Raw genomic sequence first — 21,452 nt, 5'->3', positions numbered from 1 at the left:
TGCACGGTTTGAGGCGATATCAGCCCACTGGCGGTGGTCAATGTGGCAGGCACCAAGAGATTTCTTTAGGCAGTCCTTGTACCTCTTCTTTGGTGCACCTCTAACACGATGGCCAGTGGAGAGCTCGCCATATAACACGATCTTGGGAAGGCGATGGTCCTCCATTCTGGAGATGTGACCTACCCAGCGCAGTTGGATCTTCAACAGCATGGATTCGATGCTGTCGGCCTCTGCCATCTCGAGTACTTCGATGTTAGGGATGAAGTCGCTCCAATGAATGTTGAGGATGGAGCGGAGACAACGCTGGTGGAAGCGTTCTAGGAGCCGTAGGTGATGCCGGTAGAGGACCCATGATTCAGAGCCGAACAGGAGTGTGGGTATGACAACGGCTCTGTATACGCTTATCTTTGTGCGGTTTTTCAGTTGGTTGTTTTTCCAGACTCTTTTGTGTAGTCTTCCAAAGGCGCTATTTGCCTTGGCGAGTCTGTTGTCTATCTCGTTGTCGATCCTTGCATCCGATGAAATGGTGCAGCCGTGATAGGTAAACTGGTTGACCGTTTTGAGTTTTGTGTGCCCGATGGAGATGTGGGGGGGCTGGTAGTCATGGTGGGGAGCTGGCTGATGGAGGACCTCAGTTTTCTTCAGGCTGACTTCCAGGCCAAACATTTTGGCAGTTTCCGCAAAACAGGACGTCAAGCGCTGAAGAGCTGGCTCTGAATGGGCAACTAAAGAGGCATCGTCTGCAAAGAGTAGTTCACGGACAAGTTGCTCTTGTGTCTTGGAGTGAGCTTTCAGGTGCCTCAGATTGAAGAGACTGCCATCCGTGCGTTACCGGATGTAAACAGCGTCTTCATTGTTGAGGTCTTTCATGGCTTGGTTCAGCATCATGCTGAAGAAGATTGAAAAGAGGGTTGGTGCGAGAACGCAGCCTTGCTTCACGCCATTGTTTATATAATTTGGCATTTAACACCATCATCCCCTCAAAACTGATCGGCAAACTCCAAGGCCCGGGACTCAACACCCATGTGTAATTGGATCCTGGCTGGATTTCCTCACCTCCAGACCACAATCAGTGAGAATTGGCAAAAACATCTCCTCCACAATCTCCATCAGTACCAGAGCACCATAAGACTGTGTTCTTAGCCCCTTGATCTACCACAGTAGTGGGTTGCATAAAAGAAGGCTATGAGTCACCATCCAGGAAGGAGTTTGAAAACTTGGCTGAATCGTGTTCTAATAACAAGCTTGCACTCAATGCCACCAAAACTAAGGAGGTGATTGTTGCCTTCAGTAAGGGAAAACCAGAGGTGTATGATTCAGTGATCACTAGGGGAATCAGAGGTGGAGAGGGTGTGTGGTGATACAACCAGTCTGTGACTGCCCGCACCTGTCTGCATTCCTGCCTGCTTATTGCAGGGGTAATCCACTGTACCTACAGGGAGGTAACCTGGGAGGCTGGTTCCACCTACTCCCTGCCAATCACTGGCCCTTGGCCAGGAGCAGAGCACATGGAGCCAGAAGGGATAGTGAACTTTGTGTGCAAGTTTTAAGCTAATTAAAGACTGTAGTACAGTCTTTGTGGTTTGAGCTTGTTTGTTTGCACTGCAACACATCATAATTTAATTTGCTAAATTTTAAAAAGAACCATGGAGAATTTCCTCAGCATAGAAATCTTGGATATCGACTCCCAACAGCTGGAAGCTCCAGCGCACTTCAAGATCTGGAAGCATGCTATTGGGGCAATCATCCCAACTCAGGTTGAGGTCATTAAATCAGACCAAAAGAAACTCATGGTACTGCGCACAAAACTGGGCCCATTCACATTCCAGGCAATCCGTGACAACACCAAGTACGAACCAGTGATGGCCATCCTGGAAAACATCTACCAGCCTCCAGCGAATGTACTCTTCTCCAGTTACGTACTTAGCAACAGGCTACTACAACCAAGTGATTTAGAGGCTTACCTTGGGGCACTGCGTGAACTAGCACACCCATGCATGACCAAGATCAGGGTGACTGCTGGGGAAGTGGACCGACCCATCCAGGATGCATGTGTGCGAGGCCTGTGATCGAGGGCAACCCTCACATCGTGAGGGTCATTGATGTGGTCCGCTCTCTGGAAGCTGCAGCACACTAGGCAGAAGCCTTCGATGCTCAATTGCCATCTCCCATGGCCTGGCTGACGCAGACGACTATCGCTGCTGAGGGGCCCTACTGTGGAGAAGCGATCGCTGCCGCCAATGCATTCCGCTGGTGAAAGTACTGGGGCATCCGGTGTGGGTCCGACAGATGTTCCCAAAAGAACTTCCCCACGAGGAACTCGCATTGTTCTCGATGCAGTAAGAAAGGCCTCTTTGCCAAAGGATGCCTCTCAAAACCCATCGAGAGCGCTGCGTCCCTCCACAACCAGTCGGAAGCCCCCCACAAACATCCGGGCGCCTCCACATGCAATTATCGGGCAGCGCCATTGCTCCACCCTTCACTTCTACCTGCATTGGTGACGTCACTTCTGGCTCGGCTGTCGAACCACACTGGCACCATATGTTTCCCACGGGCGCATCAAACACGTCATTTCCGTCCGTCTAACCTGATGATGCGGACAACGTGTGCGAACAGCCAGCCCCAGTGTGCGCACTCATCGCATCCCACGCTGGCACACGCAACGTACCAGACCCATCACATCGTTGCACAGATGATGATCCCTCACCATCCTGGCTAATCGGGACTGCACCTACAAACTGCTACTTGCTTCCACTAGCTTGGAGCAGTGACTTGGATACTGAGTCAGTCCCAGCTTCAACCACACTGTCGGACAACATCCCCCACGAACTTGGGCGCTCAATGACGGACAACGCTGTCAATGGGAAGGTAATAAAATGCTAGTTCGATAGCGGTAATACTGAGAACTTTGTGAACCTGTATGTGCTCCATACGCTGTCACTCAAAGTACACCCAGCGAACTTTTCCGTCGCTTTTTTGGCCCAGGACCACTCCATCACAGTGCTGGGATGTTGTTCTGTAAATCTCCTCTGGAAGATCATTCTGGAAGATCATTCAATTCTGCCAGCACTCTCTGAGTGAAGAAGCATTTCTCCTAAAGTTTTGCCCCCATATCCTTTTCTTATGCCCTCTTGTTCCAACCTCCCATGCCCTCAGGGGAAAGAGTCTACTCACATCTAGTCTATCTATTCCCTTCATAATTTTAAATACCTCTATCAAATCCCCTCTCAACCATCTACGTTCCAATGAATAAAGTCCCAGTCTCTTTAATCTTTCTCTATACTCTTGATGCTGTAAGCCAGGCAACATTTTTGTAAATCTTCTCTCCACCTTATTTATAGCCTTCCTATAATTTGGAGACCAGAACATAACACAATAGTCCAAACCTGGCCTCACCAATGTCTTAAATAGTCGCAGCATCACTTCCCAGCTCCTATACTCTATGCTATGATTTATGAAGGCCAGCATACCATATGTCTTCTTAACTACCCTGTCTACATGGGAATCCATCTTCAAGGAACTCTGAACCATAACTCCAAGAGCCTTCTGTTCTTCTGCATTCCTCAATGCCCTCCCCTTAACTGCATATGTCCTATTTTGGTTATTTTTTCCAAAATGCAGAACCTTGCACTTGTCTACATTAAATTCCATCTGCCATCTTTCAGCCCACTTTTCCAAACAAACCAAATCCTTCTGTAATCCAAGAAAACCTTCCTCACTGTCCACCACTCCCTCTATTTTCGTATCGTCTGCATATTTGTTTACCCAGTTAACCACCCCCACCTCCAAATCATTATTAAAATATAACCATATATATTATATGTTTACAGTGCAGAAACAGGCCATATCGGCCCTTTGAGTCTGCTCTGGTTTACTTGAACAACTCCTCTAGTTTCCCCCCCCCCACTCTCTGCCCATAACCCTCCAACCCCCTCATATCCATGTACACATTCAACCTTCTCTTAAATGACAGAAAGGACCCTGCCGCAACTCCCACTTCTAGAAGATCATTCCAATCTGACTGTGGGAGGGGAAATATACAAAGAGTTCAGACTCCTGGTCATGCCAAAGCTCTGTGCCTTGTTTAGCCTAGAACTAGATTTCCAATCCCATCTCCACAGTGTCACACTAGCCTTTGGTGGTCTAATTACATCCCACAACACCAAACCTAGTGACCACCCCGCCCCACCTGCTGACTGTCCACCCAATGGGTACCCCCTCCCTCCTCTTCAACCACCTGATGCCATTCTGCAAGTCCATTGTGGCCAAGAGTAGGCATTACTGTGCAGCCAACAGGGCCTTCATCAAGGCCGAGGTGCAACAGCTTCTGGCAGAAGGGGTAATAAAGCCCAGCACTAGACCCTGGTGAGCCCAAGTCCTGGTGGTCAAAGGGGGCAGTAAACCGAGGATGGTCAATGACTATAGTCAGACCATCAACCAATTCACCCAGTTAGACACCTACCCACTACCACATATTGCTGACATGGTCAACGAGATAGCCCAGTACAGGGTTTTCTCCACCATTGACCTAAAGTCGGTCCATTATCAGCTCCCTATTCATGCCTAGGATAAGCGAGGCAGACGGGCACCTTTACCAGTTCCGCCGGGTCCCTTTTGGGATCACTAATGGAGTCTCCATATTCCAGAGGGTGATCGATCATATGGTAGACCAACATAATCTAAGAGCGACCTTCCCATACCTGGACAACGTCACCATCTGCAACCAGAACTACGATGCTAACCTGGAGAAGTTCCTCCAGACAGCAGAGCCATTAAATCTCACCTACAATAGGGAGAAGTGTGTGTTCAGCACCACTTGCCTTGCTATCCTTGGGTGCATCGTGCAACATGGTGTCATAGGTCCCGACCCCGAACGCATGCGCCCTCCCGACACACTCAAGGCCTCCACAGGTGCCTAGGGCTGTTTTCTTACTATTCCCAGTGGGTCCCTCAGTTCTCAGATAAGGTCCACCCACTGGCCCAGGCCACCACCTTCCCCCTCCCCGCTGAGGTGCCAGCGGCTTTCACCCACATCAGAAAGGATATCATCAACACAATGATGCATGCCATGGATGAAAAGATCCTATTCTAGGTGGAGTGCGATGCCTCTGACATTGCCCTCGCTGCCACCCTCAACCAAGGGGGAAGACACATGGCCTTTTTCTACCAAACCCTCTACAATTCAGAGCTCGGACTCTCCTCCATTGAAAAGGAGGCCCAGGCGATCACGGAAGCGGTCCGCCACTGGCGCCACTACCTGGCTGGCAGGAGGTTCACCATCCTCATGGATCAGCGTGCAGTGGCAGTCATGTTCAGCACCACCCACAGAAGCAAGATCAAAAACGACAAGATCTTATGCTGGAGTCTTGAGGTGGCCACGTTCAGCTACGGCATTCAGTATAGGCCAGGGAAGCTCAATGCCTCCCCTGATGCCCTGTCCCAGACCTACATCAGTGCACAGTCTGACCAACTTCATGCACTGCACAACACCTTTTGTCACCCGGGCATCATGCCCCTGTACCATTTTGTGAAATTCGGAAATCTCGCCTTCACTGTCTAGACCATGACTGAGTCCTGCCAGGTCTGTGCAGAGTGCAAACCGCACCTCTTCCACTCAGCGCAGTCTCACGTAATAAAGGCCACTCGGACCTTCAAGTGACTCAGCATTGACTTTAAGGGGCCAGTTATAGACGAATACTCCTGTATCCCATTTGCCATCCTTTGCCCCGATACCTCCAGTGCCTCCTTAATCAAGGCACTGGTGCAGATTTTTACCATGTTTGGATTCATCCACAGTGACCAGGGCTGAGGACTGAAGAGCTGCAGCAGTTCTTGGCAATGCGAGGCACTGCATCAGGTCGCACAACTGCTACAACCCCAGGGGCAATGGGCAGGTAGAATGTGAGAACAGGGTAATCTGGAAGGCAGTCCTCCTGGCCCTTAGGTCGAAAGGATGGTCCACTAACTACTGGCAGGAGGCCCTTCCTGAGGCGCTCCATGCCATTCGGTCACTCATGTACGGCGACCATCCAGACCCCTCACAAATGCTTCTTTTCCTTCCCCAGGAAATTGGTGACAGGAGTCTCACTGGCGGCATGGCTGACGTCTCTGAGATCAGTCCTCCTCTGTAGACATGGGAGAACACTCAAATCTAACCTCCTAGTTGAGCAGGTACACCTCCTCCATGCCAAACCACATTATGCCTATGTGGCGTACCCCAATGGACATGACACCATTTCAACTCAGGACTCAGGACCTGGCCAGTGGGAGCCCAGTCCCCCCAACCCAGGCATTCCTGGCATTTCCAAAATTCTCCCGGACCCCCATCCTCCCCCTGCCAACCATCAACCATGGGACCTGGATGCCTGCGGACCCATCGCAGACCTATACCCCCTCACTGCCACACACCACCGGCCGCTCCAACCACACCTGACCCAGCTAACCTTCAGGTGGCCCTGTCCCCACCGACCATTGACCAGGAGCCTGTCCTGCGATGGTCCCAAAGGCAATGGCGACCACCAGATTGCCTGAATTTGTAAATATGTTTTCTCTCCAAACTACTCTGTATCTAGCAGACACTCAGCACATTGGTGGACACTGTCCCCACACCCCCCACACCCTGGGACTCATTTTAAGAAGGGGGTGAATGTGGTGATACAACCACTGGACTGTCTGAGACTCCCTACTGCAGGGGGTAACCCATCATACCTTCTGGGAGGTAACCTGGGAGCCTGGCTCCACCTACTCCCTGCCAATCAGCAGCCCCATATAAAGGCTCATGCTGGCTCTTGGGCAGGAGTAGAGCACATGGAGCCAGGATACTGAACCTTGTGTGCAAGTTTTAAGCTAATTAAAGCCTGTGGTTCATCCTTCATGGTTTGAGGTTGTTTATTTGCATTGCAATGCATCACAGGGTGTGGAAAATTTAATTCCTGGGAGTCAGAATCTCAGAGGACCTTGCCTGGACCCATCATATTAACGTCATTGTGAAGAAAACACGTCAGCACCTCTACTTCCTCAGGAGTTTGGTATAACACCTGAAACCCTGGCAAACCTACAAATATGTATAGTAGAAAATGTGCTGAATGGCTGCATCACAGCCTAGTATGAGGGCACTAATACTTTTGAGCAGAAATCCCTGCAAAATGTAGTGAACACAGCCCAGGACATCACAGACAAAACTCTCCCTACCATCGAGGAAATCTACATGGAATGCTGCCATTGGGAGTAGCAGCAATCATCAAGGATCCACACCGCTCAGGACATGGTCTGTTCTTGCTGCTACCATCAGAAAAGAGGTTTAGGTGGCAAAAGACTTACACCACCAGTTTCAGGAACAGCTGCTATTCTTCCAATTTCAGACTCCTAAACAACAGACTCAATCAGAGACTCATTTAAGAATTCTTACTTTCCACATTGTTTTTACTGAATATTTTTTCTATATTGCACAGTTTGTTTACACTTCTTTTCCTCTTTTAATATATGTATTTTTACTTGAGTACAGTTTACAGTTACCGATAAGTAGAAATTCTGCCTGTTTCGCAGGGTTGTATGTGATGACAATGTATCTGAAATCTGATTTTAAATTTGCAGATATCACCAAATTTGGTGGTGCATAGTGGAGAGTGAAAAAAGTGATCCACGATTACAGTGGGACCTAGAGGAATTGGGAAAGTAGGCCATGGAATGGTAGATAGAATTTAACCCAGTTAAGTGTTGGGTGTTTCACTTTTGTAGGTTAAACCTGGGCAGGACTTACACAAATGAGCAGGACTTACACAAATGAATGGTAGAGCCCTGGGGAGTGCTGTACAACAAAGAGGTATTCACAGATGAATGTAAGTGGTAACATACATAGAAACAATGCTGAAGAAGGCATACGCAAGACAGATGGGTGCAGTAGGCACCCTCCAAAATGCTGGGGGAGTTGGTACTAGTATCTTGGATATAGGCGCAGGGAGGGGAAGGGAGGGTAGGTGGGGGGGGAGGGGGGGCAAAGAGGACGGCAGGGGGAATATTTGGGGGTATTTCTTGTCTTTTTCTTTTTCTGATTTGTTGGTTTTAGTTTGTTTAGGTTTTATTTGGAGTGTGGCAGTCTGTGCCAGGGATCTGTAGAGGATAAGCTGGACAGAGGACAAGTATTATGGAAAAAGAATGTGTGTGTGTGTGTGTGGGGGGGGGGGGGTGCAAGGATAATGGAGAGGCTCTGGGATAATGGATAAGATCATTAAATTTCTGTGTATTTTTTAAAAAAATTTTATTTTTCCATATATATTCATATAATCTTTAAACTTTTAAACACATCAAGTAATATTAAATGCTTACAAAACAAAAAAAATTACCCTCCTTTCCCCCCCCCCCCAACCACTACAAAAATATAACTTCACACACCGTCAGAACTCGCATTTTTTTTCATGATTCTCATTCTGGGTATCACATCTTTACATACAAACAATGATACATTGAAGGGCTAAATTTATAATTGGACTTTTACAAAATCCAAGTATGGTTGTCACACCTTAATGAATGCATCATATTTATTTTTTATGTTATAAGTAATTTTCTCCATGGGTATACAGCTACGTATCGCCGCGGCTCATCAAGCAATAAGAAGGGTAGAGTCAGACTTCCACGTGATTGCTATACACTCCTTGGCCACAACTAGGGCTACTTTAACAAAACAAATTTGAAATATAGTCAGTTTATTGCTCATTTCCATAAAATTGCCCAGAAGGTATAGTTCTGGGTCGTATGTGAAGGTCACTCCTATTATTCTTGTTAGTGTTTCAGTAAAGTCATGCCAGAATGGTCTACATATGACCATGTAGAAAGTAGGAAGGTTCCAATTTCAATGCCACATCTAAAGCACATTTCAGATATTTCAGATTTTGACTTGTGTGATTTTTGTGGTTTGAGGTACAATTGATGTAAGAAATTATATTATTGCTTGAGGATGGGACCAATGTGGGGCCCCACCTCTCTCACAGAAAAGACCTTAACTGAAGAAAGCAGTTAAGACAAATCATATTTCAGTTTTAATTGTTCAAAGGACATAAGTAATCCTTCTTCGTAACAGACTCCCATATGTCTAATTCCTTTTTCATATCAAATATTTAGAATTCTATTACCCAAGTTCATAGGCAATAGTTCATACAGGTACAGTGGTGCTTTTGGTCATAACCCCACCTTTTTTTTCCAAAACTCTCATTAATCTCATGCCAAATTTTAATCATATAGGGTTGTCTGGTTTTTTTGTTCTTTATTTGATATTCCATTTGTAAATAAAATCCTTCGCTGCCCCCTCCCTCATTTTATGCAATCCCATTTGGATCCATGAGGGACAGCTCTCTTCCTCAAAAAAGGATAAGAGAAACCTTGACTGGGGATGCCAGATAATAATTTTTTAAATCTGGTCATCGTAATCCTCCAAATTTATATTCCTACATCAATTTTTCCATGGAGATTCTAGGTACTTTATTATTCCAAAGAAATTGTCTTTTATGACCATTAAGTATCTAAAAGGAAATTCTTAGGCATAGAAATAGGCAACACTGGAAAAGGTATTATAGTCTTGGCATCACTTTCATTTTTACACAGTTAACCCTGCCAACTAAAGTGATAGCAGGTCCTGCCATCTTTGTAAATCCGCCTCTAGCTTTCCAAGCAAAAGGAGATAGTTAATCTTACATTAGTTTTGTAGATTATTATCTACCATTATTCCTAAATATTTAATTCCTTCCAGTTTCCATTTAAACCAGTTTCCTTTTTGATATCTTTCATAATCAAAATTTGTTACTGGCATAATTTCACTTTTCTCCAAATTAATTTTGTAACCTGAAATTCTCTCATTAATTCTCCAGCGTGGTCTGTTGTTTGGCCAAAGACTTGTCTGGATCAGAAAAACATAACAGCATATCATCTGTAAATAAATTAATTTTATGCTCTCCCTGGCCAACTCAATCCTTTTATATCTGGGTCCCCTCTTATAATTTTTGTTAGTGGTTCAATTGCTAGAACAAAGAGACCTGGAGACAGTGGGCACCCCTGCCTGTTGGATCTACTCAAAGGAAACAATGACAACATCTGTCCATTAATTATAATTTTGGCCTTTGGCTTATGGTAGTTTTTATCCAATCAATAAATACTTGGTTTATTCCAAACTTTTCTAATACTTTAAATAAGAACAGCTTCTCTAGCCTGTCAAATGCCTTTCCTGCATCCAGAGATAGTTATTCTTGGGTTCACTTTAGATTTAGCCAAATTAATTATATTAAATAGTCAGCCCAAAATTATCTTTTTCTAACATAGCCTACCTTATCTGGATTTATCAATTTAGGTAGATATTGCCCACATCCATTAGCTAGTGCTTAGGCCAAAATTTTGTAATTCACATTTAACAATAAGAGGATGGATTTAGCAGATCTCTTCTTTTTCAGTAGTACCGTAATAATAGCTCTTGAGAAGGAATCTGGTAGAATCTGAGTCTCTATCACCTAGGTATCAAATTGTCTGTAAAATTCAAATGGATAACCATCTTCTCATGGAGATTTATTTGCCTGTAATGTATTCAGGGCTTTTTCAATCTCCTCTCTCGGAAAGGGGGCATCCAATTCCAGCTGATCTCTATTTGCCAATTTTGGGAGCTCAATCATCGAGAAAAATTCACCTATCCCATTAGAATACCCCAGCAATTCTGATTTATACAGTTTTGTATAATAATTTTTAAAAGTTTCATTGTTTTCCTTCTGACTGCATGTTAATTTCTCAGACTCTATTTGAATTACACTGATCATCATTGATGTCCCCTCTGCCTTTAATTACCATAACAAAACTTTATGTTCTCTATCTCCCAATTCGTAATACTTCTGCTTTGATTTTAAAATAGTTTTTTATATTAATATTATATTTCAATTTTTTATTTTCCAAAATTTTGTATTTATCTTTCAAATTTGTTCTCTGGTATTCTTTTTCCAACTCTGTGATATCTTTCTCCTTGAGAGTATCCCATTTTTAAAATAAAACTATCATTAGTAAAGGGTCGATTTATTTCAAAAATCAATTCTATTTGTCCCCAAAAGAAATGACAGAAATCTGTCCTTCTCAACAGTGTAGGATTAAGATGCCACCTATGAACACTCTCTTACCTTTCTGACATCATTATCATTCAAGTCAGCAGAGCATGGTCAGATAATGGTCGGGTTAGTTATTTTGTTTCAATCATTCTGTTTTTCAATTGTGAAGACAATAGAAAAAGACCATTTCTTGTATAAGAATCGTGATCTTTTGAGTAGAACAAATAATCTCTCGTCCTGGGGTGTAACTGTCTCCATTTATCTATCCAGGTTTAAAATCTTCATAAAAGATAAAGTAACTTTTGCACTTTTTGCCTTTGTCACTATCTTTATTGATTTATCAAGGATGGGATTGAAACAAAAATTAAAATCTCTCCCAACCAGTACATTTTGTCTTCCTTCTACTTTAAAAAAAAGACATTCTGTACAAAGGATTCATTTAGCGATGTGCAGTTTTGCCGTGACGAAACGGCCCTACTTGTTACGTGTGATCGGCAGGGCAGTCGCAACAAAGATGGTGATGCACGTCCGTCTCTTCTGCTCCAGAATGTAAGTTGGCGTGCGCACTTACGCCAGTGTGACACAAACGGCGGGATGTATGTGAGGTCTGAATGCCGACCTGATAAGCGAGGGAATGATGTTTGAATAAACACTCTGCTGTGACACTTGAGCTAACAGCCTGCGTCTCCAGTCTGTTCAACCCCTCTCTCTCAGCACACTAGAGTGGTGACCCCGATGAGTCTCCATGACCTAAAGACTCAGCCAAATGGACCCTGCAGCATTAGGCGCTGTGAAATATGGATGAAAATGATTAAACTCCCACCATTCTGTGAAAAGTAATGGAATGCAAAGTATGTAGATAAAAGCTTAAGAGTAGACAGTACTGGCTAGTGGGCCCTTTCTTATCAGGAGCACCAAGGATGCAAGGATCTGATTCAGGCTGGTACAGTAACCTAAGGTAGTTTATAGCTAGTACTGCGCTTGCTTAATAGAGACATGAATATTAACTTAAGACGCTCCTAAAGAGGGAATGAACTAATTAACATAACATGTGATGTATGAAGAGGGAGGAACTGAGTGATACCTGAATTGATGGAAGGGAGAAGGAGAATGTTGTAATGTATTGGGATTCTGATTGGAAGAAGGTAAATGAAGGTGGGGTGATGTGAGCGCGGGCCTGTACAAAAGTGTGATGATTCTGAACCTCCAGTGTGTCTCCAGACCAGAGACACCCGACTCTGCAGACTCGAAATGAAGCTGAACCTGTTCTCCAAGACTTTGTCTCCAGAGTAGTGATTGTGAACGCTTTATATTTCACAAGTGCTATAGCATCAAAGCTCCCGGCCTTCTGGACCAACCAGCCCTGCACTTGGTTCGGCCAATCGGAGGCCCAGTTCCAGATCAAGCAAATAATTTCTGAAGCAACAAACAGGAGATGCTCTGGTTGTTAAAAGCTCTTTGCAAGGGTTTTGACAGGGTGCACAAAAAGGGTCACTCCTGGGTTTTTGTTTACCTAAGACAACAGCTTGACCAAGAAGACTAACTCCTATTGTTTGGTGGAGAAGATCAAGGGTTTTGCAAGTGAGAGAGTCACATGGGCTTTCTGGCATTTGGAGAGAGAGAGAGAGAGAGAGAGAGAGAGAGAGAGAGAGAGAGAGAGAGAGAGAGACAGACAGTTGAAACAAGCAGAAGCTTGTTGGAACTGAAACAAACTCCAGAGACGCGGATGGCAGGAAGTGCTATCTGTCTGGTGTTTCTCTTGGAATAAGTGGAACAGAAAGGAACTCTGTGATAGCCTGAAAGAAAGAGGTCATCATCTGGAGAACCCTGATGGGGCAAGTTTCATCAGCAAGACATTGAGGTGGTACCTCAGTTATGGAAATCCTGGAACAACAAATCTCTCTCTGCCGACCCTACGAGAACCTTCCTGAGCGGTAAACATTTACCTTTCGAGCAGCAGAGCCTGGTGAACTTTATACATGTTAAATTCTGTGCACAGTATAAGAATTGCCTGCAACCAGAGAACTTGGAAGAAGGAGAAGTGAGATTGAACTGTGAACCAAAGAACTTTTCTTCCATTTACACACACATCCCATACATGTGCGCTTAGAATTAGAAGGGGGTTAAGGTGGGTTCAGTTAAGTTAATAGAGATAAGTTAAAGTTTGATTCTGTTTTCATGTTTAAAGATAATTAAAAACAATTTTTGTTTTAAGTAACTACTTGTCTTGGTGAACGCCTATTGCTGCTGCGTTTTGGGGTCCTTTGGACTCGTAACAATACAAAAATGTCCTAATGATCATACTTCAATCAGAAACTTATTAACTCACAATAAATCACTTCAAGTCAATAGTTTCCATGCCAAGACTCCATTTGTTACCGTATGAATTTATTATTGATTCTAAAGCAGATACAATATCTATTTTAGCTCTCTATTTATTACACCTCAAAATATCAACTCTAGTTGAACTTTTCCAGTTTAATTTCAGACCCAAAATCAATGTCCTCTCCCAGGCCAATGCTCATGGCATTAAGATCCAATTACCTCACAAAACTTCCATACCTCAGGAGATAACAACCACCAAATCACAATGATGACACTATATTATCATATACACAAGGACAACGTCGAGGTTCAATGACATTTTTGTGGAGAGAGAGAGAGATAATAAATATAATATTGGGGTGGCACAGTGACCTGGGTTCGAATCCAACATTATCTCCCTGTGTCTACATGCGTTTCCTCCCACCTTTCAAAACATGGAGGTGGTAGGTTAATTGGGTGTTAGCTCCCTCAACAGCCCCTAAGGCTAGAGCTGGATGAGGTCCTCACCCTGGATGAGACATATAAGGCAATCGAACAACTGAAAAGTGGCAAAGCAGCAGGTATGGATGGAATCCCCCCAGAGGTCTGGAAGGCTGGCGGCAAAACTCTGCATGCCAAACTGCATGAGTTTTTCAAGCTTTGTTGGGACCAAGGAAAACTGCCTCAGGATCTTCGTGATGCCACTATCATCACCCTGTACAAAAACAAAGGCGAGAAATCAGACTGCTCAAACTACAGGGGCATCACGCTGCTCTCCATTGCAGGCAAAATCTTCGCTAGGATTCTACTAAATAGAATAATACCTAGTCTCGCCGAGAATATTCTCCCAGAATCACAGTGCGGTTTTCGCGCAAACAGAGGAACTACTGACATGGTCTTTGCCCTCAGACAGCTCCAAGAAAAGTGCAGAGAACAAAACAAAGAACTCTACATCACCTTTGTTGACCTCACCAAAGCCTTCGACACCGTGAGCAGGAAAGGGCTTTGGCAAATACTAGAGCGCATCGGATGTCCCCCAAAGTTCCTCAACATGATTATCCAACTGCACGAAAACCAACAAGGTCGGGTCAGATACAGCAATGAGCTCTCTGAACCCCTCTCCATTAACAATGGCGTGAAGCAAGGCTGTGTTCTCGCATCAACCCTCTTTTCAATCTTCTTCAGCATGATGCTGAACCAAGCCATGAAAGACCCCAACAATGAAGACGCTGTTTACATCCGGTACCGCACGGATGGCAGTCTCTTCAATCTGAGGCACCTGCAAGCTCACATCAAGACACAAGAGAAACTTGTCCGTGAACTACTCTTTGCAGACGATGCCGCTTTAGTTGCCCATTCAGAGCCAGCTCTTCAGCGCTTGACGTCCTGCTTTGCGGAAACTGCCAAAATGTTTGGCCTGGAAGTCAGCCTGAAGAAAACTGAGGTCCTCCATCAGCCAGCTCCCCACCATGACTACCAGCCCCCCCACATCTCCATCGGGCACACAAAACTCAAAACGGTCAACCAGTTTACCTATCTCGGCTGCACCATTTCATCAGATGCAAGGATCGACAACGAGATAGACAACAGACTTGCCAAGGCAAATAGCGCCTTTGGAAGACTACACAAAAGAGTCTGGAAAAACAACCAACTGAAAAACCTCACAAAGATAAGCGTATACAGAGCCGTTGTCATACCCACACTCCTGTTCGGCTCCGAATCATGGTTCCTCTACCGGCATCACCTACGGCTCCTAGAACGCTTCCACCAGCGTTGTCTCCGCTCCATCCTCAACATTAATTGGAGCGCTTTCATCCCTAACGTCGAAGTACTCGAGATGGCAGAGGTCGACAGCATCGAGTCCACGCTGCTGAAGATCCAGCTGCGCTGGGTGGGTCACGTCTCCAGAATGGAGGACCATCGCCTTCCCAAGATCGTGTTATATGGCGAGCCCTCCACTGGCCATCGTGACAGAGGTGCACCAAAGAAAAGGTACAAGGACTGCCTAAAGAAATCTCTTGGTGCCTGCCACATTGACCACCGCCAGTGGGCTGATATCGCCTCAAACCGTGCATCTTGGCGCCTCACAATTTGGCGGGCAGCAACCTCCTTTGAAGAAGACCGCAGAGCCCACCTCACTGACAAAAGGCAAAGGAGGAAAAACCCAACACCCAACCCCAACCAACCAATTTTCCCCTGCAGCCGCTGCAACCGTGTCTGCCTGTCCCGCATCGGACTAGTCAGCCACAAATGAGCCTGCAGCTGACGTGGACTTTTACCCCCTCCATAAATCTTCGTCCGCGAAGCCAAGCCAAAGAATAGGGGGCCACAGGCTTGTGGGCTGGAAGGGCCTGTTACTGTCCTGTATGGTGAAATTTTTTTTTAATTAAAAAGAATAGATAGATACTGTATTGAGAGATGACCGATGCAGTGGTGAAAAAAAATGCACAAATTGATAATGATATTTACCATCATTATCCCAGCACAGCTTTTGGTCACTTGAAGAAAAAGCATTTAAAGACGAGGACCAATCCTGGTACAGATCATCATAATTTATGTTGCTTTTTTTGATAGACATTATTCTTTTTAGTGCCAAATGACACTACACCAGAGAATGTGTAAATGGAGGGTTTTCACTATTTTTGTAATGGTTTTACATTTCTTGTTTGTGTGTGCACTTTTTTTGGTGAAATTTGTAAATTATCCAGTCATTTCCCATACCAGATGTGGAATCTCATTGTACTCATGGTCTACTAGGACACTGTGACCTCTACTCTCTGGTGTGCTTCTGAGACACTGGCTACATATAGCAGACACCTCAAAAGACTTGAGAGATACGACACTGTTGACTCCGCAAAATCCACTGATAGGATAATAAAACCTAATCTCCATGGCCAACAGCATCAATTTCCCTATCAGTGTGATCATGTAATTAATGCACCCAACAAAGAAATGGCATTAAATTTTGCAACCAAATACAAATAATAGCATATGAACATTTGAACTGGAAATCTGAAATAAAAACAGAAAATATGAGAATTAGTGAGTCAGGTAGAATTTGTGAAGAAAGAAAAAGTTAGTTTTGGGTTGTTGACTCCTCCTCAGAACTGAGAAAGAGAGAGAAACAATTTAGTTGAGACTTAAGCAACAGTAAGGTAGAAAATAAACTGTTGGCAACTAGGGGCCAGCATTAGTGTTCACAGACCCAGAAGCAGACTCCCTGATCTGATCAGCAATGTTAAAAGCAATTGGGAAAGCATTGAGACTCTCAGCAGCTGCTGTTTAAACTGGAAGTCCATCATAAGCCGCACAAGGTGTGCAGCACCTCACAGATTATCCACCTGACAGCCAACTCCTGCTCTACTGTCAGTCCCACTGGATTGCTAGATGGAGCGGCTGCTATGGCAGATGTGAGCTCTGGTTTGGCAGCTGAAGGCCTCATGCTAGGCTGCTGGCAAATGGCTCTGGGAACCAAGAACCAGCTCCAGTATTTCTGTAGCTGCGATGGTAAACCAGTCTCCTGAAAGCCCTTGAGCACCAATAGCTTCCCAACGATTCGGGAAAATTGGGAACAAGGTGTCAAGGAGGTGCGATCTGGATATGGGACCTCGAACTCAGGTTTACTGCTGAACTATGGGAGGTAATCGGGAGGCACCGGAGGTGGGGACATGGGAAGAGGCTGCAAGATCCACAGCCCGCTAAAGGGTCTTGCTTTTTCTTTTCTTTCTTGTTAACTAGTGACCTATCGTGGACTCACAACTCCTCATATGTCAGGAAGCTGCAACAGTGACTGCACTTCCTGTGAAGACAGAAGTGGGCAAGGCTCCATTATGTCAACCTTCCATAGGAGCTTAACCAGAGTGTCCTAGCCAGCTGTATCACAGTGTGGCATGGTTGCTACACAGAAATGGATTGGAGGTCAATCTAAAAGGCTATGAGTGGCAGAGAGGATCACTGGACTCCCTCCCCTGATCAAATTGATCTACCAAGATCAATGTCTGAAGAGGGCAAGCAAAATCATTAGACAATTTCACACCGCAGGTGGGCGGTGACCCTACTTTTCCCGGAGAAATTCCCAGGAATACAGGACCTTCCGGGCCTTTCTCACTGCGGTCCAAATTCCTGGGAATTTGCTCTCTGTGGCAATTTAGCGGGAGTCCCGCCCCCAACCGATAACATGTTATGTGCTCAGAGAAGTAAGCACAAGTTTCCCCCACCGTCCGTCAATTGCCTGCCCATTGGTTGCTCATCCGCTCCCTCCTCCGGGCCATCAGTCGGTCGGTCACTCGCCGGCTGCCTCCCTTCCCTCCGCCGGTAGGTCAGTCGCTTGCCCGATGGCTCCCTCCCTCCGTTGGTCGGTCGCCCACCCCCACACTTCAGGGCCACTTCGGCAGGTTGCGACGGTGACGCAATGCAGGATGAATAGTCGACTTCATTTCCCATAATCCCTCACTCAGCGGGAACCGTTCTGGGAAATAGAGCTGTATGAGCGATTATGGTTAATGGGGACTGCTACTCATCCACCATTGTGCTGCCGAAGCGGCCCACTGTTCTCCGGTGGTATCTTTTAACAGCATGAGGCTTCCCTGCTTGGCCATTTGGCTCTTCACACCACAGGGGGAGAGAGAGGATGGTCCGGGAACATTTCCTGGGGCCGCGGCCCTACCATCAAGGTAGGTCTGGGCCGACCCAGACTCACAGGAGGGTTCCTGGGAAAATTTCCAGGGAATCTCCATTTTACAATGTGATGTGAAAAGGCCTGTTGAGGACCCCTTCCACCTTGCACACAGCATCTTTCAGCCGGTCCTGTCGGGGAAGAGATACAGGAGCATCAGAGCCAGCACCACCAAACTGAGGAACAGTTTTTTCCCATGGGCAGAATTTTAATTGTCTCACCATACGAGAGACTCAAATTCACGAAATAATATTTATTTATTTGTATATACGAATACTTGTCCTGCATATGTATTGTTTGTCTGTATCCCTGGTTGTGTGCCTGCGTTATGCACTGAGGACCGGAGAAGCTGTTTCATCCGATTGCACATGTGCAGACAGATGACAATACACTTGACTTGTTTTAATAATGGCGCTGCATCCCTTGAAGATTCTTTGTTTGTCCTAGCAGGGGTACAGGTCAATAGGACTACATTGACTAGATGGGTTGAAGGGCCTGTTTCTGTGCTGTCGTGTTTTATGGCAAAGCCGAGATTGTTGGGCATCTTGTGGACATGACAAAACTGAATCTTGATTTGTCTGAGTGTCCTTGGTTCGCATTCGCACAGACGGAGTCGTTCTCGACCCCGTCCCCCGAGCCGGTGCCCAACCCTGACCCCGTTCCCCTGGTGCGCGTCGCTCCCCACCGTTCCTGCACTACCCCAAGCTGATCTCTTACCTCATCGGCTGCTCGTGAAGGCCACAGAACCCGGACATCGTAACCCCGCCCTGGCCGCTCCTAATTGGTGGTTACTTTTGTCATCGTGGTGTAGCATTGGCAGAGCCGGTAGGTGTGTGGGCTGCGGGCATGTGATTGGTTGAAAAGACCGACCAATGGAACTCGGCGTCGGTCTGTGGCCACGTGACATTGATGCCCAGTGCTGATGGGCTTCTTTCTCGCACTGACATCAGCAGCGATTTGTTATGTATCTGTTTCCATCCACGTTGAATGACGTCACGATGGCTCTGTGGTTAATTACCTGTCATCAGTGTCGTGGTTTTCGACGTTTTTGCTGCTGGAAACTTGTTCTGTTGAACTAAATCCCTCGTAATTTTGACCATCTCATTTCTATCCTTTAACCTTCGCTCACTGCAGGAAAAACAAGTCGGATTTCTCACCTCTTCAGGTTTCAGAAGTCCACCATCGCTGATACCAGTCTAGTAAATCCCTTCTGCATTCTCCGCACGGCAGAATGCATGTCTTGAATTACAGTACCCAAAATTGAATATTTAAACTGGGGCCTAACCATACTTTTATGAAACATTAGTAAAACATTCTTGCGTTCTATTTTTAAAGGTCACCTATTTTTTAAACTTACTGTTCAAAATGTATCCATCATCTCATCCTTCTCTCAGAGAAGTACCATCAATATTTTAAATAAATTGGCAAGAGATGCAATTCCCAAGTCCTCTACCAGGCCAACATCTCCAGCATCAAGACCTGTTCACCTTCAACTACCAGACTCTCCCAAAGCAGCGCATCACACGGAGGATGATTTCTGTGAAGGAAGGGGAGGCTTCCTTCACCCAGAAGGTGAAGATGCAGGGAAAACAATGAATTGATTGTATTCTGAATTGATGTGGCCATATTAAACAGAAGGGAATGGTGGAAGGATGTTATTCTGGCTATTGTTCCATAATCAGCGCAGGGATTGGTACTGAAACCTGGTTGTTTGTGGTAATATGTAAGTTTGTAGTAGGCACAAAGATGGGTGAAGTTGTGGACAGTGTAGAGGGCTCTCATTGATACAGCGGCATATGGAACAGTTACAGATCTGGGCAAAGAAAGGGCAGGTGGAGTTTAATCCCAAAAAAAGTCAGGTGTTGTCCATTACGAGAGCAAATGTCAGGGGAAAGAATAGCAGAGCTGGTCAGGTTCCATAGCTCCCTGAAAATAGCTATGCAGTAGATAGGGTGATTAAATGACATGCTTGTCATCATTGGGACAGGTGAGTAGAAGAGTAAGGAAAATGTGTTGCAGCTCTATAAAACTTTGATAAGGCTCCACTTTGAGATAGCGTGTACAGCTCTGATTGCCCAATGTAGGAAGGACATGAAGGCTTTTGAAAGGGTACTGACAAGATTTACCAAGATGCTCCCAAGATTAGAGGGTATGAACCAAAAGGAGAGTTTGGAAAAACATGATTTGTTTTCTCTAGAGTGGCAGAGGGGAGACCTGACAGAAGTCCATAAAATTATATGAGGCACAGACATGCCTGTTCCTGTGCTGAAACAATTCAGATTTAAATTTATTGCCAGAGTACATACATGACATACATCCCTGAGGTTCATTTTCCTGCAGGCCAGGCAGAATTACCACTTAATGGTAGTGCAAATAAAAACTGTACACAATGTACATGTCAACAAATAAACAAATGTAAACAACTGTGCAATACAGAGAGGGAAAAAAGTACAAAAGAGTCCTTAAATCAGTCCCTGATTTTGTTGTTGAGTAGTCTGATGGTGGAGGGGTAGCAACTATTCCTGGTGAAAGTCTTGTTGCACCTATATTTCCTGATGCTAGCAGTGAGAACAAAGTGTGCTGGGTGGTGTGGATCCTTAATTATTGCTGCTGCTCTCCAATGGCAGCATTCCCCGTAGATGTTCTCGATGGTAGGAAAGGGGTGTCTGTAATGTCGTGGGCTGTGCCTACTAACTTTTGCACCACTTTACACTTGGGGGTATTGGTGTCCCCGACCCAGACCATGATGCAGCCAACCAGCATGCCTGTAGAAATTTGCCAGGGTTTCTTATGTCATACCAAACCTCCCCAAATTCCTGAACAAGTAGAGGCGCTGATGTACTTTCTTCACTATGACATTAGTGTGTTGTCTCTAGTGACTCCAAATAACTTAAATTTGCTCACCCTTTCCACTTCTGATCCCCCAATCACTGGATCATATACCTCTGGTCTTCCCTTCCTGAAGTCAACAACCATAGTATCATCAGCAGATTTGTAGATGATGTTGGTGTTTTACCAAGCCACACTGTCATAGGTATAAAGCTAAAACTGCAGCCCTGAAGTGCTCTGGTACTGATGGAGATTGTGGAGTTGTTATTCTTACCAATCCTCAGTGATTGTGGTCTGGAGGTGAGGAAATCAAGGATCCAATTACACAGTAGGGTGTTGAGTCCCAGGTCTTGGAGTTGCCGGTCAGTTTTGAAGGGATGATGGTATTAAATGCCAATAAAGAACATCCTGATGTATGCATCTTTGCTGTCCAGATGTTCCAGGACTTAGTGTAGGGCCAGTGAAATGATATCTGCTGAAGACCTGTTGCTGCAATAGGCAAACTGGAATGGAACCATGTCGCTGCTCAGACAGGAGTTTCAACACCAGCCTTTCAAAACATTTAATCACTG

At 45.3% G+C, this 21,452-nt stretch overlaps 1 protein-coding gene across 3 annotated transcripts in view; it reads right to left on the bottom strand.

Annotated features, from left to right (window-relative positions):
- The window catches only part of alad (aminolevulinate dehydratase), a 75,076-nt gene extending 56,202 nt beyond the window's left edge, over positions 1–18,874 (bottom strand). Inside the window, exon 1 of one of the 3 annotated variants that reach the window (XM_069934751.1) lies at positions 18,769–18,874. Coding sequence is in view for 1 of the 3 variants with exons in the window: in XM_069934767.1 (XP_069790868.1) it covers positions 18,769–18,806 (38 nt within the window). In the remaining 2 variants the exon portion in view is untranslated. Of the gene's footprint in view, positions 1–11,550; positions 11,572–18,768 lie in introns of those variants that run through there. The other 2 variants (XM_069934767.1, XM_069934759.1) reach the window with 2 other exon arrangements.
- Between the last annotated feature and the right edge of the window lie 2,578 nt (positions 18,875–21,452).

This window comes from Narcine bancroftii, chromosome 1 (assembly GCF_036971445.1).
Source record: "Narcine bancroftii isolate sNarBan1 chromosome 1, sNarBan1.hap1, whole genome shotgun sequence".
In the NCBI taxonomy this organism is placed as follows: Eukaryota; Metazoa; Chordata; class Chondrichthyes; order Torpediniformes; family Narcinidae; genus Narcine; species Narcine bancroftii.
Note: the sequence above shows the minus strand (reverse complement) of the source record. Positions and strands in the feature narration are given on the sequence as shown.